This window comes from Alexandromys fortis, unplaced genomic scaffold, assembly GCF_014885135.2.
Source record: "Alexandromys fortis isolate MF-2015 unplaced genomic scaffold, M_Fortis_MF-2015_v1.1 scaffold_103, whole genome shotgun sequence".
Classification (NCBI taxonomy): domain Eukaryota; kingdom Metazoa; phylum Chordata; class Mammalia; order Rodentia; family Cricetidae; genus Alexandromys; species Alexandromys fortis.
Window position 1 is genome coordinate 2,520,643 of NW_026067978.1, and position 26,395 is coordinate 2,547,037.

General features: G+C 43.9%; 2 protein-coding genes, 1 long non-coding RNA gene and 1 pseudogene across 8 annotated transcripts in view; 2 read left to right on the top strand and 2 right to left on the bottom strand.

The window, feature by feature from the left end:
- Nucleotides 1-26,395, bottom strand: part of LOC126510945 (solute carrier family 22 member 5) — a 162,142-nt gene that overhangs the window by 67,671 nt on the left and 68,076 nt on the right. The window lies entirely within an intron of this gene.
- Nucleotides 7,262-7,954, top strand: LOC126510948 (60S ribosomal protein L19-like; annotated as a pseudogene).
- Nucleotides 18,396-20,959, bottom strand: LOC126510949 (solute carrier family 22 member 4-like). Its single transcript, XM_050157719.1, has 2 exons — nucleotides 20,303-20,959; nucleotides 18,396-18,603 (listed from the first exon to the last, which is right to left on the bottom strand). The coding sequence occupies exons 1-2, from the start codon at nucleotides 20,693-20,695 to the stop codon at nucleotides 18,472-18,474; spliced, it is 525 nt and encodes a 174-aa protein (XP_050013676.1). The 5' UTR covers nucleotides 20,696-20,959; the 3' UTR covers nucleotides 18,396-18,471.
- On the top strand, nucleotides 21,114-25,098 carry LOC126510950 (uncharacterized). Its single transcript, XR_007594564.1, has 3 exons — nucleotides 21,114-21,234; nucleotides 22,291-22,394; nucleotides 24,972-25,098. It is a non-coding gene; the product is annotated as an uncharacterized lncRNA (long non-coding RNA).

The window sequence follows — 26,395 nt, forward strand, 5'->3', positions numbered from 1 at the left end:
CAATCTCAGTGTCATTATTCAGAGCTGTCTGCCTCATTTTGAGACAGGATTTCTCACTGGCATCTAGAACTCACCCATTAGCTTAGGGTGGCTGGCCAATAAGCTCCTGCTCCTGCCCTTTCATCCCTGGGATCATAAAGCAAAGCCACCCAGCTGTTTACATGGAAGTGGTTCTTCTATAACCTTGTTCAATGGAAGCTTTTTTTCACTTATATATGGATATGTTTATTATTATAAGTGATCAGTTTATTAGGACATTATTTATTCAGTATACGGTATTAGGACCATTATTTTAGTAAAACAGAGGTAAATTTTGATCATACATTTAGAATCAAATAACATTGGATATACAATGTAAAAGATGTCAAATATCCTAAGTGAAAAACATTGGAATCTCCACACTCAGGAGACAGAGGCAGGAGAATCACTATGAATTGGAGGCCAGTCTGATCTACATAGAGAGTTCCAGGGCAGCCAAGGCTACATAAAGAGACTCTGCCTCAAAAAAAAAAAATTATTATCTTCATTTTAAATTGAGAGAAAGCATCACTATTCAGAGTCCAAATCAGAGGTCTTATTATATAATAATGAAAGAGTTCTATATGGAGAAGTTATACAAATTAAAATTGAGCCTCCAATTTTTACCTAGATAAACCATTTAAGAGGAGGCTTTCTATCATATCATCAGCAACAGCACTCATTATGACAATGTAGGAAGCCCCGAAACAGGTCCATAAGAGTTGACACAGTGCACCTGTTGAACTCAATGGAAGCTTTTTTGCATATGTTTGTGGGGTAGGGGATACATACATGTGTCAGTACAGGTGCTCATAGAGACCAGAAAATGAGATTCCCCTACAGCTGGAGCTGGAGACAGCTGGGAGCTGCCTAATGTGGGAACTGGGAATGGAACTCAGGGCCTCTGCAAGAGCAGTGAGCACTCACGGCTGAGGGCGTCTCCAGCCTGGAAGTGGTTACTCATGGGTGCTAACTTGGGTGGGGCAGACACTGGATGGGCTTCTGAGGCACAAAGTTCTACTGCTTGACTTGCTGGTAGTTGTCAGGTCACTCCATTGTGGTTGAACTGTGACAATGACAGAATCTAAAGTAATTTGGCTTCCAGAACTAAAGTAAACTTGTTTTTCTAGGTTCTCACCCTCCCCATCCTTAAAGACTCCCAGTCATGACCCATAAAGGGAGATGTTGATCCATTGCCCACATTCTGATTATTCCCAGCAACAATCAACTATGAGCTAAAAAGGAAACTTTTCTTTCTTTCTTTCTTTCTTTCTTTCTTTCTTTCTTTCTTTCTTTCTTTCCTTCCTTCCTTCCTTCCTTCCTTCCTTTCTTCCTTCCTTCTTTCTTTCTTTCTTTCTTTCTTTCTTTTCCTTTGTTTTTTTTGAGAAAGTGTTTCTCTAAGTAGCCCTGGTCACTTTGTAGATCAGGCTGGCCTCAAACTTGGAGATCTGCCCGCCTCTGCCTCCCAAAGCACTGGGATTGAAGGTGTGCACCACCACTGCCGGGCTAAAATGGAATTTTTTCAATCTTCTTCCCAGACCCCTTGCTATGAAAAGTGTGGAAGAGACTGCCACTATGCACGCGGGCCTGAACTCTTTTCCAAATTTCTGCCATGTTAATAACTACTTTAATAAATCTCCTACTCCAAAAGAACAATCTACCTCAATCATTTCCCAACTTGATCTACAAATGCAAAACCTTTCGGTTTACTTCCTGGAATAATTCATCAAGCCACACAACTATTCTATGACACTTTCTGTATCTTTCTTTAAAAAACAAACTTATAGCCAGGTGGTGGTGGCACACACCTTTAAGGCCAGTAATTAGGAGGCAGAGACAGGCGGATCTCTGTGAGTTGAGGCCTGGTCTACAAAATCAAGTTCTAGGACAGCTAGGGCTACACAGAGAAACCCTCTCTTGAAAAAAACAAAGCAAAACAAAACAAAAAAACAAGAACTAAACAAAACAAAACAAAAACCTGAAACCAACCAACCAACCAAACAAACAAATGTGTTTGTTGGTTTATTGCTGCTAAAGTGGGTTCAAAAAAGGAAGGAACAAGTCAATCTGGGGAAAGCAGCAGATTCTGCTTGAATCTGGTCTGAGCTGGCTCATACCATGTGCATTCAATGAATGCTTACTTTCTTATATTAGGACTGGGAATATTTCTGCTTTAAAAGAATGCCACCTCTGCCCTCAAGAAGCTACTGTCTTATTGGTGAGACAATATCAATCACACTTTAATCAACTATGCTACAAGACACACCATTACACACTGAGACAAGGGCATAAAAGGAATGGCCCCCAGGTCCACAGAGACACAACAAAGGAACTCAGACTCTAAGGGCAGGGACTGGGTATCCTGAGATGATCTCCCTGACAACAGGGCACTGGCGAGATCCAAAGGAAAAGAAACTGCTGGTAGAGGGGGAGCATTCAGTCTAGGCAATGCTTCCCAACCTTCCTAATGCTGATACGCTTTAAAACAGTTTTTCATGTTGTGGTGACCCTCAACCATAAAATTAATTTTGTTGCTACTTCATACTGGTAATTTTGTCACTATTATGAATCATAACATAAGTATCTGGTATTAGAATATCTGATACGTGACCCCTGTTAAATGACCGTTTGATCCCCAAAGAGGTCACAAACCCATGTTGAGAACCACTGGTCTAGAGGGAGAGATCATTAATCTTATGATACACTTTCCATTCATGAATTTCTCATTGGTGCTATGAAGGAAGTCTAGGAATTGAGGTAATGGAAATTGCCACATTGAGCCACCTGCTGAGAAGAAAAAGCATTAGGTGGGGTGTGGGGTTGGTGGGTATGCTGAACCCAGAGCTTGAGTGGCAGGTATGAATTGCCCAGCAGAAGAAGTCTTTGGTGGAAGGACTGAGCTAAAACTGTATAAGGCTTTGTGGCTATGAAAGAGGGTTTGCTACTTTTCTTCAGTAGAACAGTTTTAGGTGTTTATCTTTGGGCTATCATAATCCAGGCAGGGGTGTAATTGGTACATATTGGATGAAGCCAGAGATATTGCTAAATATTCTAAAATGCCCCATAGCAACAAAATTAAATTACTCAAAATGTCATTAAAGACGAAATTAAGAAATTCTGGTCAAGGAAACTCCCATTTGTGCCCTGTTCTGTAAGGAGGGCATGCTACAGGTACAAGGCAGACTAGTGCAAACTCTACACCTTTCCTTCCAAAGGCTGCTCAGGACGAGAGAGACCTAGGGAACCTAGATCTCTCATACCACTACTCTTTGGCAGCTGGAGGTTGTGAAGAAAAGAAACTTGCTTTTGTTTTTTGGTTTCTTTTCAAACCAAGTCTTTTTTATATATTGATATTTATTGAGCTCTACATTTTTCTCTGCTCCCCTCTGTTTCTCACCTTTCCCCTTCAATCCTCCTCCAAGGTCCCCATGCTCCCAATTTACTCAGGAGATCCTGTCTTTTTATATTTTCTACTTCCCATGTAGATTATATCTATATAAGTCTCTCTTAGTGTTTGTATTGTTGTCTAAGTTCTCTGGGATTGTGGTTTGTAGGCTGGCTTTCTTTGCTTTATGTTTAAAAACTACCTATGAGTGAGTACATGTGATAATTGTCTTTCTGTGTCTCGGTTACCTCACTGAAAATAATGTTTTCTTTTTTTTAATATTTTATTTATTTATTATGTATACAATATTCTGTCTGTGTGTCTACCTGCAGGCCAGAAGAGGGCATCAGATCGCATTTCAGATGGTTGTGAGCCACCATGTGGTTGCTGGGAATTGAACTCAGGACCTTTGGAAGAGCAGGCAATGCTCTTAACCACTGAGCCATCTCTCCAGCCCCGAAAATAATGTTTTCTAGTTCCATCCAATTTCCTTCAAAATTCAAGCTGTTGTTATTTTTTTTTCTGCTGTGTAGTACTCTATTGTGTAAATGTACCACATTTTTCTTATCCATTCTTCAGTCAAGGGACATTTAGATTGTTCCAGGTTCTGGCTATGACAAACAAAGCTGCTATGAACATGGTTGAGCACATGTCATTGTGGCACAATTGTGCATCCTTTGGATATATACCCCAAAGTGGTATTATTGGGTCTTGAGGAAGGTTGTTTCCTAATTTTCTGAGAAATTGCCACACTGACATCCAAAGGGGTTGTACCAGCTTGTGTTCCCACCAGCAATGCAGAAGTGTTCCCTTTTCCCTACAACCTCTCCAGCAGAAGTTGTCATTAGTGTTTTTATCTTGGGCATTCTTTCAGGTGTAAGATGGAATCTCAGAGTTGTTTTGATTTGCATTTCTCTGATGACTAAGGTTGTTGAACATTTCCTTAAATGTCTTTCAGCCATTTTAGATTCCTCTGTTGAGAGTTCTCTGTTTAGGTCTGTACTCCATTTTTTTTTATTGAATTATGTGATCTTTTGGTGTTCAATTTTTTGAGTTCTTTGTATATTTTGGAGATCAGACCTCTGTCTGATGGGGTTACTGAAGATCTTTTTCCATTCTGTAGGCTGTCGTTTTGTCTCGTTGACCATGTCCTTTGCTTTACAGAAGCTTTTCAGTTTCAGGAGGTCCCATTTAATTGTTTCTCTCAGTGTCTGTGCTGTTGGGGTTATATTTAGGAAGTGGTTCCCTGTGCCAATGCGTTCAAGTGTACTTCCCACTTTCTCTTCTATAAGGTTCAGTGTGGCTGGCTTTATGTTGAGGTCTTTGATCCATTTAGATTTGAGTTTTGTGCATGGTGATACATATGGATCTATTTTCATTTTTCTACATGCTGATATCCAGTTATGCCAGCACCACTTGTTAAATATGCTTTCTTTTTTACATTTGATATTTTTTGCTTCTTTATCTACTATCAGGTGTTCGAAAATGTGTGGATTGATATCTGGGTCTTCTATTCGGTTCCATTGGTCCTCCTGTCTGTTCTTATGCCAGTAGCAGGCTGTTTTCAGTACTGTAGCTCTATAGTAGAGTTTGAAGTCAGGGATTGTGATGCCTCCAGAAGTTCTTTTATTGTACAGGATTGTTTTGGCTATCTTGGGTTTTTTTCTTTTCCAAATGAAGTTGAATACCGTTCTTTCGAGGGCTTTGAAGAATTTTGCTGGGATTTTGATGGGCTAAACCAAGTCTTATCATATAGCTTAGGTTACCCCCAAAGTCTACCTTCCTGCTTAGCCTGTAGTGCCTGGATTATAGGCATGCACAACCATACTTAGACCAGAAAACCTGATTTTGAACTTTATTTTTAATTGGTTATATTTCTGGATGGGGTGGTAGTGGGGTACATGTGGTAGTCAGAGAACAACTTGCTGGAGTTGGTTATCTCCTTCTACTACATGGGTCCCTATGACAGAAATCAGGTGGCTGAGCTTGGCAAGTACCATTTCCCAGAGCCATCTCTCCCACCCACAGACCTCATTTTTAAAGGCTGTCAACAAAATATCAAACATACATATTTACAAAACCAGGAACTATTAATCTACTTCTTCCCAGTGTTGAAAAATACAAAATGATAGCCTGATATTGTCACATAAAAGCTATGGCAATAGGATTATTTTAATTGAACTTGAATTTAAGACTTAGTAATATGCTAGGAAGAAAGATCAACATTTGTCCAACATAAAAAGTTACTGTTGAGGCCAGTGGTATGGTGCAAGCCTTTAATCCCAGTACTTGGGATATAGAGGCAGGTGGATCTCTGTAAGTTCCAGGCAAGCCTGGTCTACACAGCAATTTCCAGGACAGCTAGGGCTACACAGTGAAATCTTGTCTGGAAAAAACAAACAAACAAACAAACAAAAAATGAAAAAAAGTTACTGCTGCTCCTCTGAATACCAACTGAGGCCATAATCTGGTTTGTTTGTCAACCTCGTACTCAGAAGTAGTGAGGTGCAGAGCCGTCCTCACAAGCCCCAGCACGTCTCTGGCTGTGCAACAGGCTATGGCAATGCTGGGAGCTGCAGGCGAGGACCACAGTCAGAACATAGCACTCAGGCTTTCATTTCCAGGCTGAGCAAGCTTGCTTAAAAGAGATTTTCAGGTGCAAAAGCCAACACACACACACACACACACACACACACACATACACACACACTCACACACTCAGAGAGGGGTGTCATGTATCCCAGGCTGGCCTGTAAGTCACTATGTAACTGAGCATGACCTTAAACTCGTAATCCTCCTGCCTCCGTCTTCTAAGTGCTGGGGTTACAGGGGTGCACCATCACACCTGGTTTATTCAGTGTGTAGATCAAACCTAGGGTTTCATGCATGCTAGCCAAACACTTTACCAACTGGACTACAATCCCTAGCTCCCTGCCTCAAAAATTTCAGAGAAGGTCTCCAACACACTCCATCTCCCCTCTGTAGGGAAGGTGATGCCTAGCATGCTCATGAATTTTGTTTCCATTGTTTCTTTGGGAGCAAACCCTTTAGTGTGGGACTTCCCTTTCCTCAGGTGATCATAGTGTTCCATGCATGGCACACAGGTTCTTAAGATGGCTCATAAAGATCTATGTAACCTAGCACACAACTGACATGGTTTCTACACTCAGCTTGGGTACTTCCTCCTTGATTTTGACATCAAATCAATTCCTTTGAGATTCAGTGGTCATTCTACCCTTAAATTCCTCACTTCTACCTGAAGAACCTCTCAGCCTGCTCCTGCCCCTCCTCTGCCATTACACCTACAGGAACCTCTCACGGAGTAGCTATACATCCAACAACACACTGAATCTCTCCAATTAGAGTTCTTGTAATCACCCCAAATTCAATACCTTCCTATTGTATTCAATGTCTCCCCTACAAATGTGGTTGTCTTAGCTATGAAGGCCAGAGGCCTTTTCTGTCCGCACTCCCCATATGTGACCAGTCAGCAAGTCTTCCTGATTTCACTCTCATCTCTCCAGCCTTGGTCCTATGCTCAGTTCCTATCATCTTCTGAAAGAAGCACTGAAAATATTTTAATTGATCTCTTTAAGTTCTCTCTTATAAACTGGATGCGGCAGTGCACACCTTTAATCTCAGGACACAGGAAGCAGAGTCAGATAGATCTCTATGAGTTCAAGGCTAGCCTGCTCTACAAAGGGAGTTCTAGATGACCAGTGCTGTCCAGCAGAGAAACCTTGTATTGAAAAAACAAAACACCAAAAACTAAAAGGAGAGAGAGAGAGGTTGTGTGTGTGTGTGTGTGTGTGTGTGTGTGTGAGTGTGTGTATAAGAAAAAAGGTCTCGCCTTTCGCTGCTGCGTCCGCAGCCATGAGTATGCTCAGGCTACAGAAGAGGCTTGCCTCTAGCATCCTGAGCTGTGGTAAAAAGAAGGTCTAGTTGGACCCCAACGAGACCAATGAAATCGCCAATGCCAACTCCTGTCAGCAGATACAGAAGCTGATCAAAGATGGGCTGATCATCCGGAAGCCTGTGACTGTGCATTCCCGGGCTCAATGCCGGAAAAACACTTTGGCTCGACGGAAGGGCAGGCATATGGGCATAGGAAAGCGGAAGGGTACTGCCAATGCCCGAATGCCCGAGAAGGTGACCTGGATGAGAAGAATGCGGATCCTGCGCCGCCTCCTAAGGAGATACAGTGAATCCAAGAAGAATGACCGCCATATGTATCACAGCCTTTACCTGAAGGTCAAAGGGAATGTCTTCAAAAACAAGCGGATTCTCATGGAGCACATCCACAAGCTGAAGGCAGACAAGGCCCGCAAGAAGCTCCTGGCTGACCAGGCTGAGGCTAGCAGGTCTAAGACCAAGGAAGCAAGAAAGCGCGGGAGGAGCGCCTCCAGGCCAAGAAGGAGGAGATCATCAAGACTCTGTCCAAGGAGGAAGAGACCAATAAATAGAGCTTCCCTCGAGTCTATACATAGTGGGCTGCCTGTGGCCTCAGGTGGATCAGTCATTAAAATAAAACAACCCTTTGAAAAAAAAAAAGTCTCTCTTATTTTCCTTCCATCAATACTAGACTGCCAAATTCTTTTTTAAAATGCATGTCTGATAGTCATTAATGTAACTTAGATAAAATCTTTGAAATTGTACAAATAACAATCATTATCCTGGTCATACAGTAAGTGCCATAACCACAGGCCACTTATCTAAGGGACACCAGAGTTCTGCTCCTCACACCACCAACTGACTGGTGAGATCTCAATCTTCTCTTACCTTCTCAAGGAGAAAGAATCCTATCTTTAGAATACAGATGTGGGCACCATGGTATTGCCTAGTGCTCTACAATACAGCACATCCAGACATGGATAGCATCAACCTCTCTCTCCCTTTCTCAGGAATAGAAGAGTGCTATAATCTCCCAGAAAAAGGGGACCAAACTTGTGTAGAAGTGAATCATGGCAATCATTTGACCATGGGTACACATGGCTTGGCTAGCTCAGGTTTCTCTGCTCAACAAGAAATGGGAAATTATGCCGGGCAGAGGCAGAGACAGGCGGATCTCTGGGAGTTCGAGGCCAGCCTGGTCTACAAGAGCTAGTTCCGGGACAGGCACCAAAGCTACAGAGAAACCTTGTCTCGAAAAACCAAAAAAAAAAAAAAAAAAAAAAAAAAAAAAAAGGAAAAAAGGGACAGGAGATCCCTGACCTACACTTAGTGAGGTGAGGGGTTCTCAGGACTATGGAATGGGCTCCCATATTTCTTGTTCCCTGATTTTGCTGCATCTCTGCTCTGGGTTTGACCTGGATTCACCAGGACAGTCAGTATGAGGTCCTCTCCAGGTACTGTGATTGTCTAGGTTGGGCATGCAACAGGCACCAGCTTGTCAGCAGGGAAGGGCACAAGTTCCTTGTCTGTGTAATCAGAGGTAGACCAGAAGGCTTAATGCCCCCTTTCTGCTCATGCATCTTGGATGGCCACAATGGAACTGGCCTCCGGATGACTCTGATGCTGCACATAAGGGAATGGTCAATCCATGGGAACATGAACATGAAGGAGCCCAGCCTGCATCCCCGCAGGCTCCAAACTCCCCACTGACTGGCTGAGAGCACGGAGGAGTTCTGCTGTTTGTACTGCCAGCATTCGGCTTGTTTCTCTGCTACTCTGCCGCTCCATCCCCCAAGCAGGCCAGTGTCAGCATCTAGCCCTTTCTGCTCCATTTCCTCTTGGTGCTTTTTACCCTTCTCTCTCTGTCTCTCTCTGTCTCTCTCTGTCTCTCTCTGTCTCTCTCTCTCTCTCTCTCTCTCTCTCTCTCTNCCAGACACTGACCTATGGTCAGCAAGGCCTGTTATACTTACTACTAAGAATCCAGAGAGGACCATAGGCTGTGGAAGAGGCAAGGTATCTTTGCTTAATACACTTTAGGCCACTGGAGCTATGGGAGTCAAGAGGCAAAGCATCCAGTAGATAAAGGCCAAAGGCCATTGGGTGTTCTGTGTAGACCTTCTCTTTTGGCTTTGTTGGGTTCCCACCAAGGCCAGTGGTCCCATGGTCCCTGTGATATCCTGGTCTGGAATATCCAGTTCCATACATAATCAGGACTAAGCCCAGTTGTGCCTAAGAGCTATAGACTAGGATTCTGAAAACAGTTTTAACTGTAGTGGTTTGAATGAGAATGGCCCTAGAGACTAATAGATTTGAATGTTTGGTCACCGGGGAGTGGCACTATTTGAAAGGATTAGGAGGTGTGGCTTTGTTGGAGGAAGTGTGTCATTGGGAATGGGCTTTGAGGTTTTCAAAAGCCCAAGCCAGGCCTAGTGGCTGTCTTCTTCTGGACACAGAACTCTCAGCTACTTCTCTAGCACCATGTCTGCCTGTGTGTCACCATGCTCCCAGCCATGATAGTGGACTAAATCTCTGAAACTGTAAGCAAGCCCCAATTATATGCTTTTCTTATAAGAGTTGCCAGTCTTGGTGTCTTTACAGCAATAGAACACTGAGTAAGATAAATACCTACTCAAGTGTTAACTAGATTTCCAACCTCACATAAAGACTTGCTCATCATACTGAACAGTGCTTTAATTTCCATGTCTAAAAAAGCAGAGATTAGGGTAGGAAACAGGATTCACTGTTTGAGTTTCTAACACTCAAAATGTAGTTCCATCTACAGTTACCACAACTAGAAAATGAAGTATACAGAGAGGAGTGGGATACATGGAAAACAGTGACACTTAGACATCTAGCTGTTTCACCCCAACACAGAGCTGCAAGACTGGAAGTCCAAACAGGGACTTTGGTGTTTCCCAGAAAGATATAGCCGGGTGGTGGTGGCGCAGGCCTTTAATCCCAGCACTCGGGAGGCAGAGGCAGGCGGATCTCTATGAGTTCGAGACCAGCCTGGTCTACAAGAGCTAGTTCCAGGACAGGCTCCAAAACCACAGAGAAACCCTGTCTCGAAAAAAACAAAAACAAAACAAAACAAGATATTGCTTGGTAAGAGACTATGTGCAGTAGGAACCTCTGTAGACCTTGTAAGTACAGCCACTCTCATGGCAATCTAGAGCTCCCTCTGCTGGCACCAAACTATTGTCTGCCTTCCACAGAGCCTGCTGCCTCCCCAGCACTCAGCAGAGGCTGGGAGAGTGCTGCTCTCACAGAGAATGTCTTCTGGGCTGGTGGCAGAGGAATAAACAGCAGGGCCTCTCTGCTGTCCTGGGTTCATGCAGTCACCTATACCTGGGTGTGGAGAGCACCCAACTGGCTGCCCATAAAGAACCTCCACTGCTGCCTCAGGCATATTACTGCTCTTCCTACAACAGTGGATCTTAGTAAGTTTACCCAAAACAGGCTTCTGGGAACCCCACACTGCAAGGTTGGATGTCGAGTGAAAGCAGAAGAAACTGCTCTAATGGTTTGTAGCATCTTTCAGGCTTTCACCCCTCCTGCTTAATTTATCCTGTCCTTAGTCTAGGCACGAGCTTAACTCACTGAAGAAAGTATTCTGTTACCTACCACTGACAGTCCCTGATACCTCCCAGGGCCTGGCTTACATTAATATTTGTCTCCTACTGGCTATAGGGAACCTGTGAATAGTCAGCTAAGGACAAGAGTTCTCAAAAGCACAGGGTGAGTCCCACCTATTCATTCACCTGCCAACCTTCATATCCAATGCAGTAGGCATTTGGACTTGGCCTGAATTCTTGTTGGAGGGGTGGGATCATAGTCAAAGTTACACATTCCTGCTTAATGAGCTTGCACACGAACCTAGTATTCCTGTACTCATCTGGCTACTCAGCTATAACTAAAGCACCCGAAGGCTAGACCATCAATGCTTCTTCTACTTGGTAGGTGGCTCTGAAGTACTGGCCATGCATCAAGTTTCATAGATGGAGAACTGGAGAAGGGACCCAAACTTGGAGAATTGAGAACAGCTATGGCCAGGGTCCACACTACTTTCTAGTCAGAAATGTGTCTCTCTAGTAGTAGTGGGTTCAAGGGTATGTTAACATAGGTGCCAGAGCTCTCCAAACTGTCCACTTAGATAGACTCTTTATCTCAATTATGTCTCAATCACTGATGAGCTTTTTGTCAGAGGATCCCAAGACCTCTTTTGGCCTCCACAGGCACTGCATGTATGTGGTACTTCAAGCACATGAATGCAAAACACTCACAAAGATAAATCTTTAAGAAAAAAACAACTGTTCAGATTTTTTAAAAGAAGAATCGCATCTTTTACTTTTATTTTTATTATTTATTATTATTATATAATGCATATGTAGTATATGTGCATGCATGTCTGTACAGGCCTTTATACCTACATACATGGAGACTAGAGGAGTATGTTGGGTGTCCTGCTTTATTCCTTTGAGATGGGGTCTCTCACTAAACAGCATAGCTATGCTTGGCTCCCTTCACACTCTTGCTTTCTGAGACAGGGTTTTGCTGTGGTCTCAAACTCAGAGAGCCACCGCCTCTGCCTCTTGGAGTGCTGATACTAAAGGTGTGCCCCACCACACCCAGCTTTCTATTTCTCTTTTTAAAAATGATTTTAAAATTTTGTCTATGACTTTTTAAACTTTTTGTGTTTATGTGAGTTTATACCACATGCATATACTTGCCTGTGTATACAACAGTAGAAGAAAGTGTTGAATCCTCTAAACCCAGACTAACAGGTGGTTGTGAATTGCCCATGGGTGCTAGAAACTGAACTCGGGTCCTCTGGATGAGCACAAAATGCTATTTAACATTTAGACATCTCATAAGCCCCACACCTCTTTCCTTCCTTCCTTTCTTCCTCCCTCCCTCCCTAACTTCCTTCCTCCATTCTTTCCTTCCCTCCTCCCACCCTCCATTCCCTTTTTCAGTATGGGAGCTGGGATCCAGTATCAGCAAGCATACTTAGCCTGAGTCACCTCTCAGTCCAAAGAAGCACATCTCTACCTCATATATAATGTACATTCCTTTCAGCAATGGGAAGAAAGGGGTAGAAGAAAGAGAGAGGGAGAGAGGGAGAGGGGGTGGTGGTGTAAGAGGGTCTTCTCTCTATCTGTTGCTTTCATTGGTTAATTAATAAAGAAAATAGCCTGATAGGTCAGAACATAGGTAGGCAGGGCAAACAGAACAGAATTCTTGGAGGAAGAAGGCAGTGTGGCAGACACCATGGTTCTCCTCTCCAAGACGGACGCTGGTTAGATTTATGCCGGTAAGCCACAGTCAAGTGGCAATACACATGAATAGAAACGGGTTAACTAAGATGTGAGAGTTAGCCAATATGAGGCTAGAAATAATGGGTCAGGCATGTTTAAATGAATATAATTTATTGTTATTTTGGGGTATAAGCTAGCCAGGCAGCTGGGAGCCGGGTGGCGGGAAGCGGCCCGCCACTCCTTTTACAACAGAGTGGTAACTAACTCCACGTAAAACCTAAGAGGGCTTAAAAAGGAATTCTAGACACAAATATAGAGTTATAGAGTTTAACACAGTTTTTTGACGTTTACTGGCCGGGGTGCCACAGAGAAATTTCCCTGACTCAGCAGCCATAGCAGGAAAAAAGCTGCACGGTTTTAAAACGCAGCTTCCTGGGCTGTGCCGCCGGCGCTAACTCGGCTATAAAGCATTTCAATGGCTTTTATGGGACTGGATGTTTGTGTTCCTGCTCAGGATTGGGAAGAAAGTACTCTTAGACAATGCCTGTGCTCCCTGCCTGAGCATACTGTGGGATCAGGCTTAGGCAGGCGGGAGAGCATGGCAGATTTCTGCTGCCACACAGAGAGATGTTTCCAGGCTGTGCAGTGCTCTGTGTGGTAGATTTGGTTGTAACTCTAAGAGGAAGAGTTTATGTACAGCACACTCAGTCTCAGAGTTAAAGTGCTGAGTGTGGCTCCTACCGGTGGCTCCAGAGCTAGCAGAAATGGTACATTCATCATTTTGAAATTGGGGAGAGGTGGAGCCAACATCAAGAACAGCCCGCAGCTCCATGGCTCAGAAGCACAAGCAGTTCTGCCATGCTAGTGGTGCAATGCGCAAGGCTCAGAGGCACGAGGGGCTCCGCCATGTTGGACTGGATGGGGCAAGTCCACAGTACCTGCTTTTTGACCTAGGAATGCCACAGCTTAGATTCTTAAGTGCTTAGCAACTTAAAAGCACAAAGCAAAAATGTTCCTGAAACAGTAAAGAATTACAGACAATGCAATAGGACAGATTCAGACATAAAAGATCTCTAAATGGGTCATAGTGTTAGACATACATAGGCTTGGGAGAGAGAAGAAAAAGAATATAGAGAATAAAGTTAATGCCTTAAAAAAAAGGTAAAGTCTTTAGAGAGACAAAGTACAGATAGTTATAGATTAAAAGAAAGAAACAAAAATAAGCCACGTAAAAATGGAAAATTCATAAAGAGCCTGGATTCTGTATATTATTGTGTTTTCTTTAAATTTTTTTGGCTGTAAAGGAGCTAAGTACAGAGAGACATTTCACTGTGTGGTCTGCTAAGCTAATCCAACATATGTATTATAAAGTTATCTTGACTTTAGAATTTGGGTCTAAGGATATGATGCTTTAGAAAAGAGGTTCTTTTGTTTTCACAGAAGATGAGACCCTGTGAATTGCTTCTATCCCAATATGGTATGATAGACCACACCCTCCTGAAAGGTCGCTGTGAACACCCTCAAAAAATTACTTCACTCAACTGCTGACTGAGAGGAACCCAGCAAACAAGATACACCATAAAAGACCTGATTAACAGGGCCCCATACAGTAGGAAGAAGTTTGGAGAGAAATAACTGCACCCATATTCCCAAATATTGTTTATAAATGTTCTTTTACATTTAAAGGGGTATATGATGTAGATATGAATAATTTACATTGGTATAAATTTTGTTATATGTATATGTATCTCTGATCTTGACTAAGGTATTGTGATTGTGAAGTTCATTTAAAAATGTAATGTATAATTAGGAAATATAGGTTGTTAATGGATAATCATCGATAATAGTCAAGCTTGTAGTCATGTTAGTTAGATTTTCTAGATAAAATATATTTCAGTTAGATAGGCATTCTTCATATCTTTCAAAGACTACAGAATATGGCATTTTAAATGTATTAATAACTTAGGGTTTTCATGACAATGAGACACGTCTGTTTCTGGCAGCACCAGCTACTTCAAGAGGAAGATGGGCATCGAAGAGGCTGCTTATGGAGTTTGCTAGCCATTTGGGCAAGAAACTGCTCTTGCCTGGACTGTTGCATAAACTGGACGCAAAGAACCCACAGAAAGAAGACTGCTGAACTTGCCTAAAGGTGAGATGATCTTTTGGGGTTCCTGATTCATGAAAGAGTCTGCGAAACATTCTGCAGGACAGCAGAAAGTGAATGAACTGTCTTTGAAATTTCCTGCTTCATGGAAAAGTCTGCTGGATACTATGGGCCTGAAGGCCAAAGATGGATGCCCCAACAGTACAAAAGAACTTTTTGGGTGACTGCCAGGCAGCGAGATGTCTCTGTCATTTCTAGAGTTTTGGAAGTTGCTTATTTCTTGTTTACTTAGGTAATTTTATGCCTTTCTGGAGTCTTTGATCGAGTTGAAGAATAGATAGATGGTTATAGTTTTCAATTGTTATGATAAAGATAAAATAGATATAAATATTGTAACTGTAATTCTTGCTTTATAACTGTTTTGCTATATGTAATTTTACTATGTTAAAGTTAAAGCCTTTCTTTTTTGTTTAAACAGAAAAAGGGGAAATGGTATAAGAGGATCTTCTACCTATCTGTTGCTTTCATTGGTTAATTAACAAAGAAAACTGCTTGGCCTGATAGGGCAGAACATAGGTAGGTGGGGCAGACAGGACAGAATTCTTGGAGGAAGAAGGCAGTATGGCAGACACCATGGCTCTCCTCTCCAAGACGGATGCAGGTTAGACTCATGCTGGTAAGCCACAGTCAAGAGGCAATACATATTAATAGAAATGTGTAGTAGGAGCTGCGGGCTGCTTTCCTGCCACCCAGCTCTCAGCTGCCTAGTTAGCTTATGCCCTGAAATAACAACACACAAATTGTATTCTTTTTTTTTTTTTTCGAGACAGGGTTTCTCAGTGGCTTTGGAACCTGTCCTGGAACTAGCTCTTGTAGACCAGGCTGGTCTCGAACTCACAGAGATCCGCCTGCCTCTGCCTCCCGAGTGCTGGGATTAAAGGCGTGCGCCACCACCCCCAGGCCACAAATTGTATTCTTTTAAACACTGCTTGGCCCATTATATCTAGCCTCTTCTTGGCTAACTCACACCTGGACTAGCCCATTTCTAGTAATGTGTGTAGCAGCCCAAGGTGCACTTACCGGGAATTTTCTAGCCTACGTCCATCCTTGGTTGGAGCTTCATCGTGTCTGCCCGGGAGAGGGGAGCATGGCCTCTGAGCTCACTTCCTCTTCCTCCCAGCATTCTGTTCTGTTTACTCCTCCCACCTATGTTTTAACCTATGAGGCCAAGCAGTTTCTTTATTAATTAACCAATGACCTTCCTCCATCAGAAATGGGTTAATTAAAATGTGAGAGTTAGCCAATGAGGCTAGAAATAATGGGCCAGGCGTGCTTAATGAATATAATTTGTCTGTTGTTATTGCAGGGTATAAGCTGGGTGGCAGGAAACGGCTCCTTTTACAATGGTGGTGGAGGGGGAGGATACAGTCTTCTGGGACTAAATGTTCTTGTACCCATGAACCAGCTGAAAGAGAAAAGTGATAGGATCTATGTCCAAGACATACAAGTCTCCCTGAGATGTACCTAGTGTGTCTGCATCAGTGACCAAGCACAGTAGCAGGTCTCACTTCCTATTGACACTCATTAATCCCTAAAACATTGTGTTCTGTCCCCCACTACAATTAATGGTGAATCCTATTACAATTAATGGTGAGAGTTTATAGTCCCAACCATCAGGAATCTGAAGCAGGAAGATCACTTGTGGTCAGCCTAGTCAACTAAGCAAGACTAAATTTCACAAAATAAAATTGAAGAAGAAATTATAGTGGATCCTTGCTTCAGGGCTTTCAGGAAGAGAAGTAGTACCTGCTCTAACAACCTCTGTCATGCCCACCGTGCCCTGAACAGAGCAATGACCTGGGAACTAAATGATACATGGCTGAGTGGCTCAATGGATAAAAGGGCCACCGCCCTTCAACACCATCATTTCCTTTACAGTGTTTGCCCATCTGTGCAGAGTCCAGATGAGCACCAGACTTTCATCTATAGGATGAATTCTTTTCTTTGCTCTATGACTCCTGACTGTGTCATTATTGAACCCTGACCCAGAGTGCTGGTTCTCAGTAAGAGAGGGCTCAGTGTGACTGCTCCCGTCAGCTGTGTCTACTATGGCTGTGTGTGCACAAGGAGTTAGGGCCAGCAAGTGGCTTTGTTTTGCCATGTAGCTACCAAGGCAAAGATGAGTGTCTGTGGATCTCAGAAGTGGGCAGGGCGTGGGCAAGGGGTGGCTAACACAGGTAAGCAGTAAGGTCCTGGCTCCAAGGTTCTCTGGTCTCTATTTTTCAGACTCATGCCAAACCCACCAACTAGGGTGCTAGGAGTTTTCATCCAGTGGGTTGTGGATAATGGTGGGAAGAATTCCCATTTTCCAAGATGACCTAGGCAAGAGGCAAGATAGCAGGAAAGGCTAGTCTGGAACACCAGAGAACAAGTTGGAGTCCTGCTGATGCCTTGGCAAGAGAATCATGAAAAGCAGAGACGGGTATGGTGTAGGACAATGCAGAGCCATGCCAGACTTCAGCTGAAGGAGCCTGAACTCATAGGCACCAGAAAGCCATACAGAAATGTTTCTGCCTGCAGGCTTGGCAGGGTTTCTGTGAAACCACAGACAGGTTCTCAGAAGAAGGGGTAGTCCTGGATCAGAAGTACAGCATGGTGGGTAGGAGTTGCCAAGTGTCCCAGAGATGAGCAAGGGGCAGGAAGAGGGGCCAGCCTACAAGCACGTAGCTCAGCGAGCTTTCCTGAAATGTGGGCTCACAAAGCTCTCTGACCTCATAGAAAGGATCTCTTTCTTTTGGCCATCCCCACTGCCTGGTTTTCAATACACACAGAGCCAAGCTCCAGTCAGTGTGTGTGTGTGTGGGAGGGGGAGAATCACATTTCTCAGAAAGCATTCCAGTCAGTCTGTGGCTCCTCAAATTTCTCTTTTGTCTATCAGTTAGTTCTTAAACCTTCTAGAAAGGCTCATAAATTATTTTCCCAATCACCCAATTTCAATAAAAAAAAAAATCTCCCTCAAGCTGGGCGGTAATGACACACGCCTTTAATCCCAGCACTTGGGAGGCAGAGAAGGCATATCTCTGTGAGTTAGAGGCCAGCCTAGTCTACAGAGTTAGTTAGTTCCAGGACAAGCTCCAAAGCCACAGAGAAACCCTGTGAAAAACCCACAGAAAAACCAAAAACTAAAAATCTCCCTCATCTAGTATCATATCAAGATTCAGAGAGACATAGAAATCTTAATCTATTGCAAAGTTTAGTACTTCATGCATGTAATTTAACTTGAAAGTGAAAGAAGAGGAAGAGAAAGAGGATAAGGAAGAGGAGGAGGAAGTGGAGGATGAGGAGGAGGAGAAGGAGGAGGAGGAAGAGGAGGAGGAGGAGGAGGAGGAGGAAGAAGAAGAAGAAGAAGAAGAAGAAGAAGAAGAAGAAGAAGAAGAAGAAGAAGAAGAAGAAGAAGAAGAAGAAGAAGAAGAATTGTTCAAAACCAGTGTACTTAAAAGACCTCTAACCTCTACTTTGATTTGGGATAGAGGGCAGGCTTAGAGACATTTAGCAGGCAGGGGACTGACTAGCTGCTGTGGTCAGCAGGCTAGGTGTGGGCTGAAATAAGATCAGGTCTTGGAAAAAGTCATCAGAATGTTAAAGCAGCAGCTTTCAACAGCAGTTGCTCATCTAAGAGGACAAGCCTTGAACTTCAAGTCAGGCATTCCAGTATCCCCAAACAAAAGAGCTAAGTAAAGTATTAAACTCACCTCCCGCAAAGACTGCTGACCTGTAAGTGGGTGAAAAGGCATACAGCTCTTACGAAACTGCTAAGACAGCTCAATAACATCCAGATCCATTGGGAAAAAAAAAAAAAAGACACGATGACATTGGCAGCAGAAGTAGGTCAAAAGGATCTGGACTTTCGCTGCTCTGGGGAGCTCACCAGTATCGCGTCCACCCTAGGCAGCAAGCAGCATGTCAGTGAGTGAGGGCAAGTGACACAAGTGACCCAGTACCCTCAAGGTCAGGGTAAAAGTTCAAGAGATGTCAGTAAGTCCCTTCAGATTTCAACTGCCCGTCTCTGGGCAGCCAGAAACAGATCCGAGGAATGGGTGTCACCCAGTAGCCTCTGTCAGATCCCACTTGCTTCCAAGCACTGTGAGTTTGGAGACCAGGATGTGGAGCAACTGAGAATCTCTTCTCTGTGGACTCATAGATCAAAAGCACTAATCAACTTAGTCAGTACTGGCTTTTTGTTTTGTTTTTGCTTTGTGTATGCCTGGATGTCCTGGGACTCACTGTGTCGACCAGCGTGGCCTGGAACTCATAGAGATCCACCTCCCTCTGCCTCCCGAGTGCTGGGATTAAAGGCGTGTGCCAGCACGGCCTTTAACTTTCACTCTAACTACTTACTTAGGTAGCAGGTTTGGCACAGGTTTTGGAGACAACAACTCTCAACCATTCAAAGAAAGTAGGCAGTGATTTTTGCAGGGATGCTCTCAGACTCTACCCTTGAAGGATCACAACCCCCTGAAGCAACATACCTGGGAGCCTCCATAAGGAAGGAAGCTCAGTCTCCGGCCTCCAGGAGGCTCAGATGCCATACATGGACCCCTAGCTTCTCCTTATTGCTATTGCTATACATCCTCCTGTAACCATTTCTTGCTCTTGGATCTGGACCTAATGGTTAGGTTCACCAAGAAGTTATCTCCTCCAGGAGGCCTAACTGATCAATCCCTATTCCTGACATTCAATGACCCTGATGCCCAACGGTATGGCATAGGGCTCTTTCATTGTTCTGCATACTTAGTACTGCTGAGAGCCCAGAAAATGACAATTGGTGCCCAAGTCCCCAAAACACATCCACATGCACCTTTCAACAGTATGTCACAACTCCAGCTGAGAGACTGCAAGAGGTCGGACAGAGTCACCGAAGAATAAAGAGCAAGGGGATGAGGACTTAGGTTTCCATCATTCTCCACATGAAGGCTACATGCCATAATTAAACCCCACCAGCACTCTTGTCTCAGAATACTGTGGAAAGGACTCCATATAAAGTCACCCTGAATAGATCTTCAGACCCAGGGGTCCTTAAGAAATAACAACCCACTCAAGCGAAACAAAACAATTTCTCATATGGCATCTTTCCTCTTTCATGAGGCATCTCTCAAGCGGCATCTCTCATGAGGCGTTTTTCATGGGGCAGGATGAGACTTCATTTGGGGTGAGGATGAGTGAAGGAGGGAGAGTAACTAGAGAAAAGGAAGAGAGTTTGGGACACATGCTTCCTTAACTTAGAAAAGTTCTGCCGAGCATCCCTTTCTGAACACAGATGCTAAGACGGAGGCATTCCCTGGACCAAGTCCTAGGCTCCTCTGGATCACATCATTAGACAAAGTCGCACCACTCAGAGCCTTAGGGCTTCTCCTAGAAGCAGGACTTTCTGGACTTCATCTTCAATGTGGCTCCAAGGACGGATGGCCAGCCTGACACTTGTGCTCTGAGGGACATACCGTGGCTAGAAGTCATTTCATAAATCTGTGTTCCTGGGCGTCCTGACTGGAGGATGCCCATCACCAGGGAGCCTGTGCCTTGGACGAAGGACTACAACCGTCGCCCGCGTTTATCACCAGATGCTGACAGGAACCTGCCACCTACCTCGGTCACGATGGTAGACAGGAAGATGTCCTTGCTGTACTCCCAGCCATCCAGGCAACTCTCCTGCTCCAGCTGCTCCAGGTCCACGTCCTGTCCCGGCTCCAGTCCTAGCGCGGAGAAGTTGGCGATAGTAGCCAGTCGGTAGCGGCGACATTTCTGGGGCACCTGTCGTCCGTCCTTCGTCTCCAACGGGATACTGTGGTTGCGCCACGCGCTGCTCAGGTTCACGGTGTCAGGCACAAGGCAACGGTGCTCCGGGGTCCCCGCCAGAAACACGATTGACATCCCATTGAAGCCATTGGGGATGATGCTGGCGCTGAGGAGGAAGAAGATGAGGCGTTGGAAGGGTCCCCAGTCTCCCAAGAAGGCGGTCACCTCGTCGTAGTCCCGCATGCTGTCCTCAGCAGCCCACGGTGTCCGGCTGGGGACCTGGGTACACCGCGGCGCAGGAGACCGGGCGCTGCGGGTGTCTGCGAGTGAGCAAGGAACAGACTCGTGAGTTCCCCCGCTGCCTCAGACTTGGCCACCGCCAACTTTACTTAGGGCCTGAGGCCGGGGCGGGCTCTGGGCCTGGGCCGCAAGGCCCGCCCCGCCGTCCCGGCTCGGAGGCACGGTGCGGCGGGGGCGGGGCAGGGGGCTGAGTGACGCATGATGGGCGCCGGTCGCGCGTGCGCCTGAGGCGGAGGTGAGCAAGGACTCAGAACTGGCCGGGCGGTGCGGAAGGCGGGGCTGAGCCTGGCTTCCCTAGTGGGAGAGCGGGAAGGTGTGGCCTACTATGGCCCCGCCCCCTCCTCTGGTCTCGGTTTGGGGCCTGGCTGGGGTGGTGTCTTCTAGTTCCGCCCAGACTGTTTGGCTTCGGGTCTTGGGGCGGGGCGTTTGTGGACCACGCCCCGAGCAGGTCGGCTTGTAGGGGCTGGATAGGGTCTCTTCAGGTAATGACAGGGACTAGATTCCCTGGGTTACTTTGGGAAAGGGTGACTCTTAAGGCCTTTTTTTTTTTCATGGCCAACCTGGGCATTCACTGGAGAGAGTCTTAGAATTTAAGGGTGGAGTCGCCTACACTCTCAACTTTTTGTTGTGGGTCAGAAGGTATTGTGATCATCTGAGAATTGACAACCGCCTTTGTCCCAGTTTTTCCTAAAAAGAGCCGCATCTTTGGGGGCTGCGGAGATAGCTCAGTATTTAAGAGCCCAGGTTGCAACCTGGCGTGAAGGTGCCTGCCTTTAATTCCAGCACTTGGGAGGCAGAGGCAAGCAGATCTCTGAGTTCGAGGCTGGTCTGGTCTACAGAGTTCCAGGACAGCCAGGGTTACACCCCTTTGTGGGGTGGGGTTGTGTGTGTGTGTGTGTGTGTGTGTGTGTGTGTCCAGATTGTTTCTCCAGACGACCTGGGTTCTCTTCCCAACAGACTTAGGGCAGCTCCTATGGCAACAGGCATGTACTTGGTGCATGGACAAGTCAGACTTGCAGGCAAAACACATAAAAATAAAATAATAGTAGTATGTATATTAAAAAGGGATGGGTTTTGGAACTGGCCATGAGAAAGGGCGCAATGAATTTTAATTCCCAGACTCCCACTCTGTTTTGTGTTCTTAAATAATTTGGTTGTTTCTCAGTTGATTTAAGGAATGGAAAAAAATTTAACTTCAAGATTAATGAGCTTAGTCTCGGATTCTCAGATTTGTAATCTTTACTGTTAACTCAGGAACCAATTAGTTAAAACAAAAATAAAACATACAGCAACAACATCAAAAGCCTGCCTGGGTTTGTAGCAGATACCTTCTCAGGCCAGCCAGGCCTACATAGTGAAACTCTTATCTCAAAATAAACAAACACAAAACCTTACCATGAAACCCAATATTTTGTCTAAGTAATGTATTCTAATAATAAAGGCATAAAACAGCAACCGTGTGATTCTAAAGCAATATTGCTAATAAAATGAGACGTTCCATTTGTAATTTTATTATACTTTTTTTTTTTTTGAGATAGGTCTTACTATATGGTACTGGACCTCAGGTCATGGAATGGATGCTGCCCACAGTTAAGGTTCATCTTTCTGGCTCAGCTAACCCAGTCTAGAAACTTCCTCACAGGTATGCCTAGAGGTTTCTCTCTTAGGTGATTCTAGATGCCATAAGGTTGACACTATTAACCACTGCAATTAAAATTAACCATATTAATACAATTTCCAGATTTAATAACTGAAAAATATGCCTGGTTAAACTCAAAGTTTAGTTGAACAAGAAGCAATTTTAATTATAATTATGTCCCCCTAAAGGGAGGGCTAGGTGAAACTGAGTTGTCAGCAGGTGTCCTGGGCTTTACCTGGCAATGCTGCATATTCAAAGCTTTTAGAGCTGGGGTGGGGCTCAGTGGGTGAATGCTTGCCTCACATGCCCAGGCCCGGAGTTTGATTACACCACTGTTAAAAAAAGCTTTCTTTAAAATGTATGAAACAAATTGTAATGTACTTAACCTAATGTATCAGAAACATTATTATTTCATCATCAAATTGATATGGAAATTATAAATGCATTTGATTCTTACTAAAAATCATGAATCCCATTTCTCATGCTAAGTCTGAGTAGTCCGGTGTGTACTTGAGTCTCCTTTCAATTGGATCTGGTGAGGTACACCTTTAAATACTTAACAACTATATTTAGTTAGTGGCTACCATATTGGGTTGTACTGTTTTAAGGACTTTAAGAATTTTGGCTGCTAGTAATAATTTAAATATTACAAGATATTCTTATTTTGTGAAAATGCCTTTTAACGTTTTTGTGTTTTCTCCTGCTTTTATTTTGTTTTACTTACTTGTTTTTGTGGTCCTGGGGTTGAACCTAGGGGCTTTGCTTGTTTGTCTGTTTTAACACAGAACAAAACGATACAATCACGATAGCATTTAATACAGGCTAAACTGAAAACAAATATATAGAAGGGAATCTAGCATTGCCACCAGTTCTCAGACAAGGAAATATGCATGTCTTAGTAAGGGTTTCTATTGCTGTGCAGAGACACCGTGACCACAGCAGTTCTTATAAAGGAAAACATTTAATTGGGGCTGGCTTATAGTTTCAGAGGCTTGGTCAGTTATCGTCATGGTGAGAAGCATGGCAGCGTGCAGGCAGACATGGTGCTGGAGAAGGAGCTGAGCATTCTACATCTCCATCTGCAGGTGGCAGGAAGGAGTCTGAGTGTCACACTGAATGTACTTGGAGAATGTAAGACCTCAAAGCCCATCTCTACAGTGACACACTTCCTCCCACAAGGCTACACCTACTCCAACAAGTTCACACCTCTTAATAGTGCCACTCTCTTTGGGCCAAGCATTCAAATCATGAGTTTATGTGGGCCATACCTCTTCAGACCACTACAGAAAACATTTACATAACTCATAGATTTTTAAACTAAAACTACACTGAGCCAGGTGTTATAGTATGTGTATAATTCTAGCATTTGGGACAGAGGCAAGAGGATAGTAAGTATGAGGCCACCCTGGGCAACACATGCATGCTTGGAACTCATAGTGAGCGATGGTAAAAGTGTTATCATAAGCACTGGTCATTCTTTGCATCTGACTGTTCAGCCTTCCTTCTTCCTGAATCTCCATGGCTATGCCTTTAGAAGAGAATTTGTTTCTTGCTAACATCATAACTGGTCCTTATTTGAAATTACCAAGAAAGAAAGCACAACTTCTTGGTAATAAATCAATTTCTTGTATCCTTTAATATTATTAAGCATTTCGAAATAATTGAAAACCTCTTTGGAAAGAATGTTGACTCCTGTCCAAAGAAAACCAGGTAAAAATAAGTTTTATTTTACCATAGATAAAAGCTAGTTTCCACTATAATAGAAAACATTGGGTTTTGCAAGATGACTCAGTGGGTAGAGTGCTTGCTCCCAAGTTCAATGACCTGAGTTTGATCCTTGGTGTATTAGTCAGGGTTCTCTAGAGTCACAGAACTTACGGAACAAATTCTCTCTCTCTCTCTCTCTCTCTCTCTCTCTCTCTCTCTCTCTCTCTCTCTGTATGTATGTATGTATGTAAGTATGTGTGTAAGTATGTATAAAGGGAATGTACTGGGATGACTTACAGGCTTCAGCTCAACAACAGCTATCTGTGAATGCAAAGTTCAAGAATCTAGTAGTTGCTCAGTCCCAGGAGACTGGGTGTCTTAGCTGGTTGTTGCAGGGAGAGCCCGCTTGTTTGTCCCAGCCACCCAGCTAACTTAGCCCTGAAATAACCACACAAAAACTGTATTAATTAAATCACTACTTGGCCCATTAACTCTAGTTCCTTATTGGTTAACTTTTATTTCTTAATTTAACCCATTTCTATTAATCTGTGTATTACCATGTGGCAGTGGCTTACCCAGTAAAATTTTCAGCATCTGTTTCCAGTGTATCCAAGACATCTCTCTGACTCTGCCTTCTTTCTCCCAGCATTCTGTTTAATTTTCTGCCCTATCAACAGGCCCAAAGCAGTTTCTTTATTAACCAATGAAAGCAACACAAAGACAGAAGGACCTCCTATACCAACTGGTCTTCAGTATATGCTGGAATCCCAAAGAAGTAGGCTACAATTCAGGTGAAGAAATGAAAGTGCTGGCAAGGAGAGGACAAGCAGTCAAAGATGAAGAAAACCTTCCTTCTTCCATGTCTTTATACAGGCTGCCAGCAGAAGATGTGGTTCAGATTAGAGGTGTGTCTCCCCACCTCAAGATCTGTATTAAAGGATTGTGTCGTCCTACCTCAAGATTCCTATCAAAGGCCTGTGTCTTACAGCCTCAAGATCCAGACCAATGACATGTTGTCCCCCTCGCTCAAGATATGGATCACAGGTGTGTCCTCCATTTCCGTATTGTAGTTCATCCAGATACAATCAAGTTGACAACCAAGAATAGCCATCACACCTGCAGTCCACATGGTAGAAGAAAAGAATTGACTCTGGCAAATTTTCCTCCTTTCCACATGTGTGCAACGGCGGTGTCATACACACACATACACAAACACACACACCACACACACCAAATAAAGTATAATTTTAAAAAATTAAAATTCAGGTGAAAAGTAACTAATGAAGATGCCAATATCAGTCTCTGGCAACTACACATGCATATGTGCGCAAGTACATCCATACTTCCAAACACATGTGTACAACAAAAAGCCTATTTTAAATGGATCCAAACAGGAATAGATATGATAATGGGCCTCCTAGATGGCAGCCAATGGTCCCGGCTTCCTGATATTGCTATCCCATAGAAGGGCCTTCCCTCTTGTGGCCTGTTGATGTCTGTAATTAACTGCAAAAAGTAGTAATGGTAGAACTGACTGGGGCTCCTTTGAAACTTTCCTTTGGTCTCTTTGTCTTAATGGATTCTATCTTGACCCTCTAAACTGCTCTCTCTTTCCCAATTATTTCTCCTTCCCAACTGTCTGAATCAGTGTCCTATTGCTGTGAAGATATACCATGACCATGGTAACTTTTATAAAGGAAAATGTTTAATTGGACTCACTTACAGTTTCAGAGGGTTAGTCTATTGTCATCATGGCAGGAAGCATGGTGGCACACAGGCAGACATGGTCCTGGAGAAGTAGCTGACAATTCTACATTTAGATCTGCAGGCAACAGGGAGATGGAGACTCTGGTTTTGGAATGGGCTTTTGAAACCTCAAAGCCCACCTCTGGTGACACAATTTTTCCAGTAAGGCTTTCAAAGAGTGCCACTCCCTGGTGACCAAGCATTCAAATCTATGAAACTATGGGGGCCATTCTCATTCAAACCACCACACCACACCAACTTACTTTGAATTCCAGGAATGGTGAACCCTTCAGCCAATCAACTGCTGGGAACCAATCACAGTTTCTATGGTTCTCTGATGCTAGCAGGACTCACAGAAACAACTCTGAGATCAGGATCAACCAAATCACTCTGGCATACCACCCTTTGTTTGTTTGTTTTTGTCTCCTTTCTGTTTATAATTTTGAAGCTATTGTTAATACCCGTAATGTAGTTTCTAAGCTGGGCACAGAGAAATTGTCTTTCTGTTTCACTACTGCTCATCTCTCTCTGATGTTTGGACCCTGGAAGAC

Coding starts and splice junctions, on each gene's coding strand:
- LOC126510949 (XM_050157719.1), bottom strand. CDS start 20,695: ATGCGGGACTACGACGAGGTGACCGCCTTCTTGGGAGACTGGGGACCC. Junction 18,604..20,302: donor TGTCTACCATCGTGACCGAG/GTAGGTGGCAGG, acceptor CTTGCTGCCTAG/GGTGGACGCGATACTGGTGA.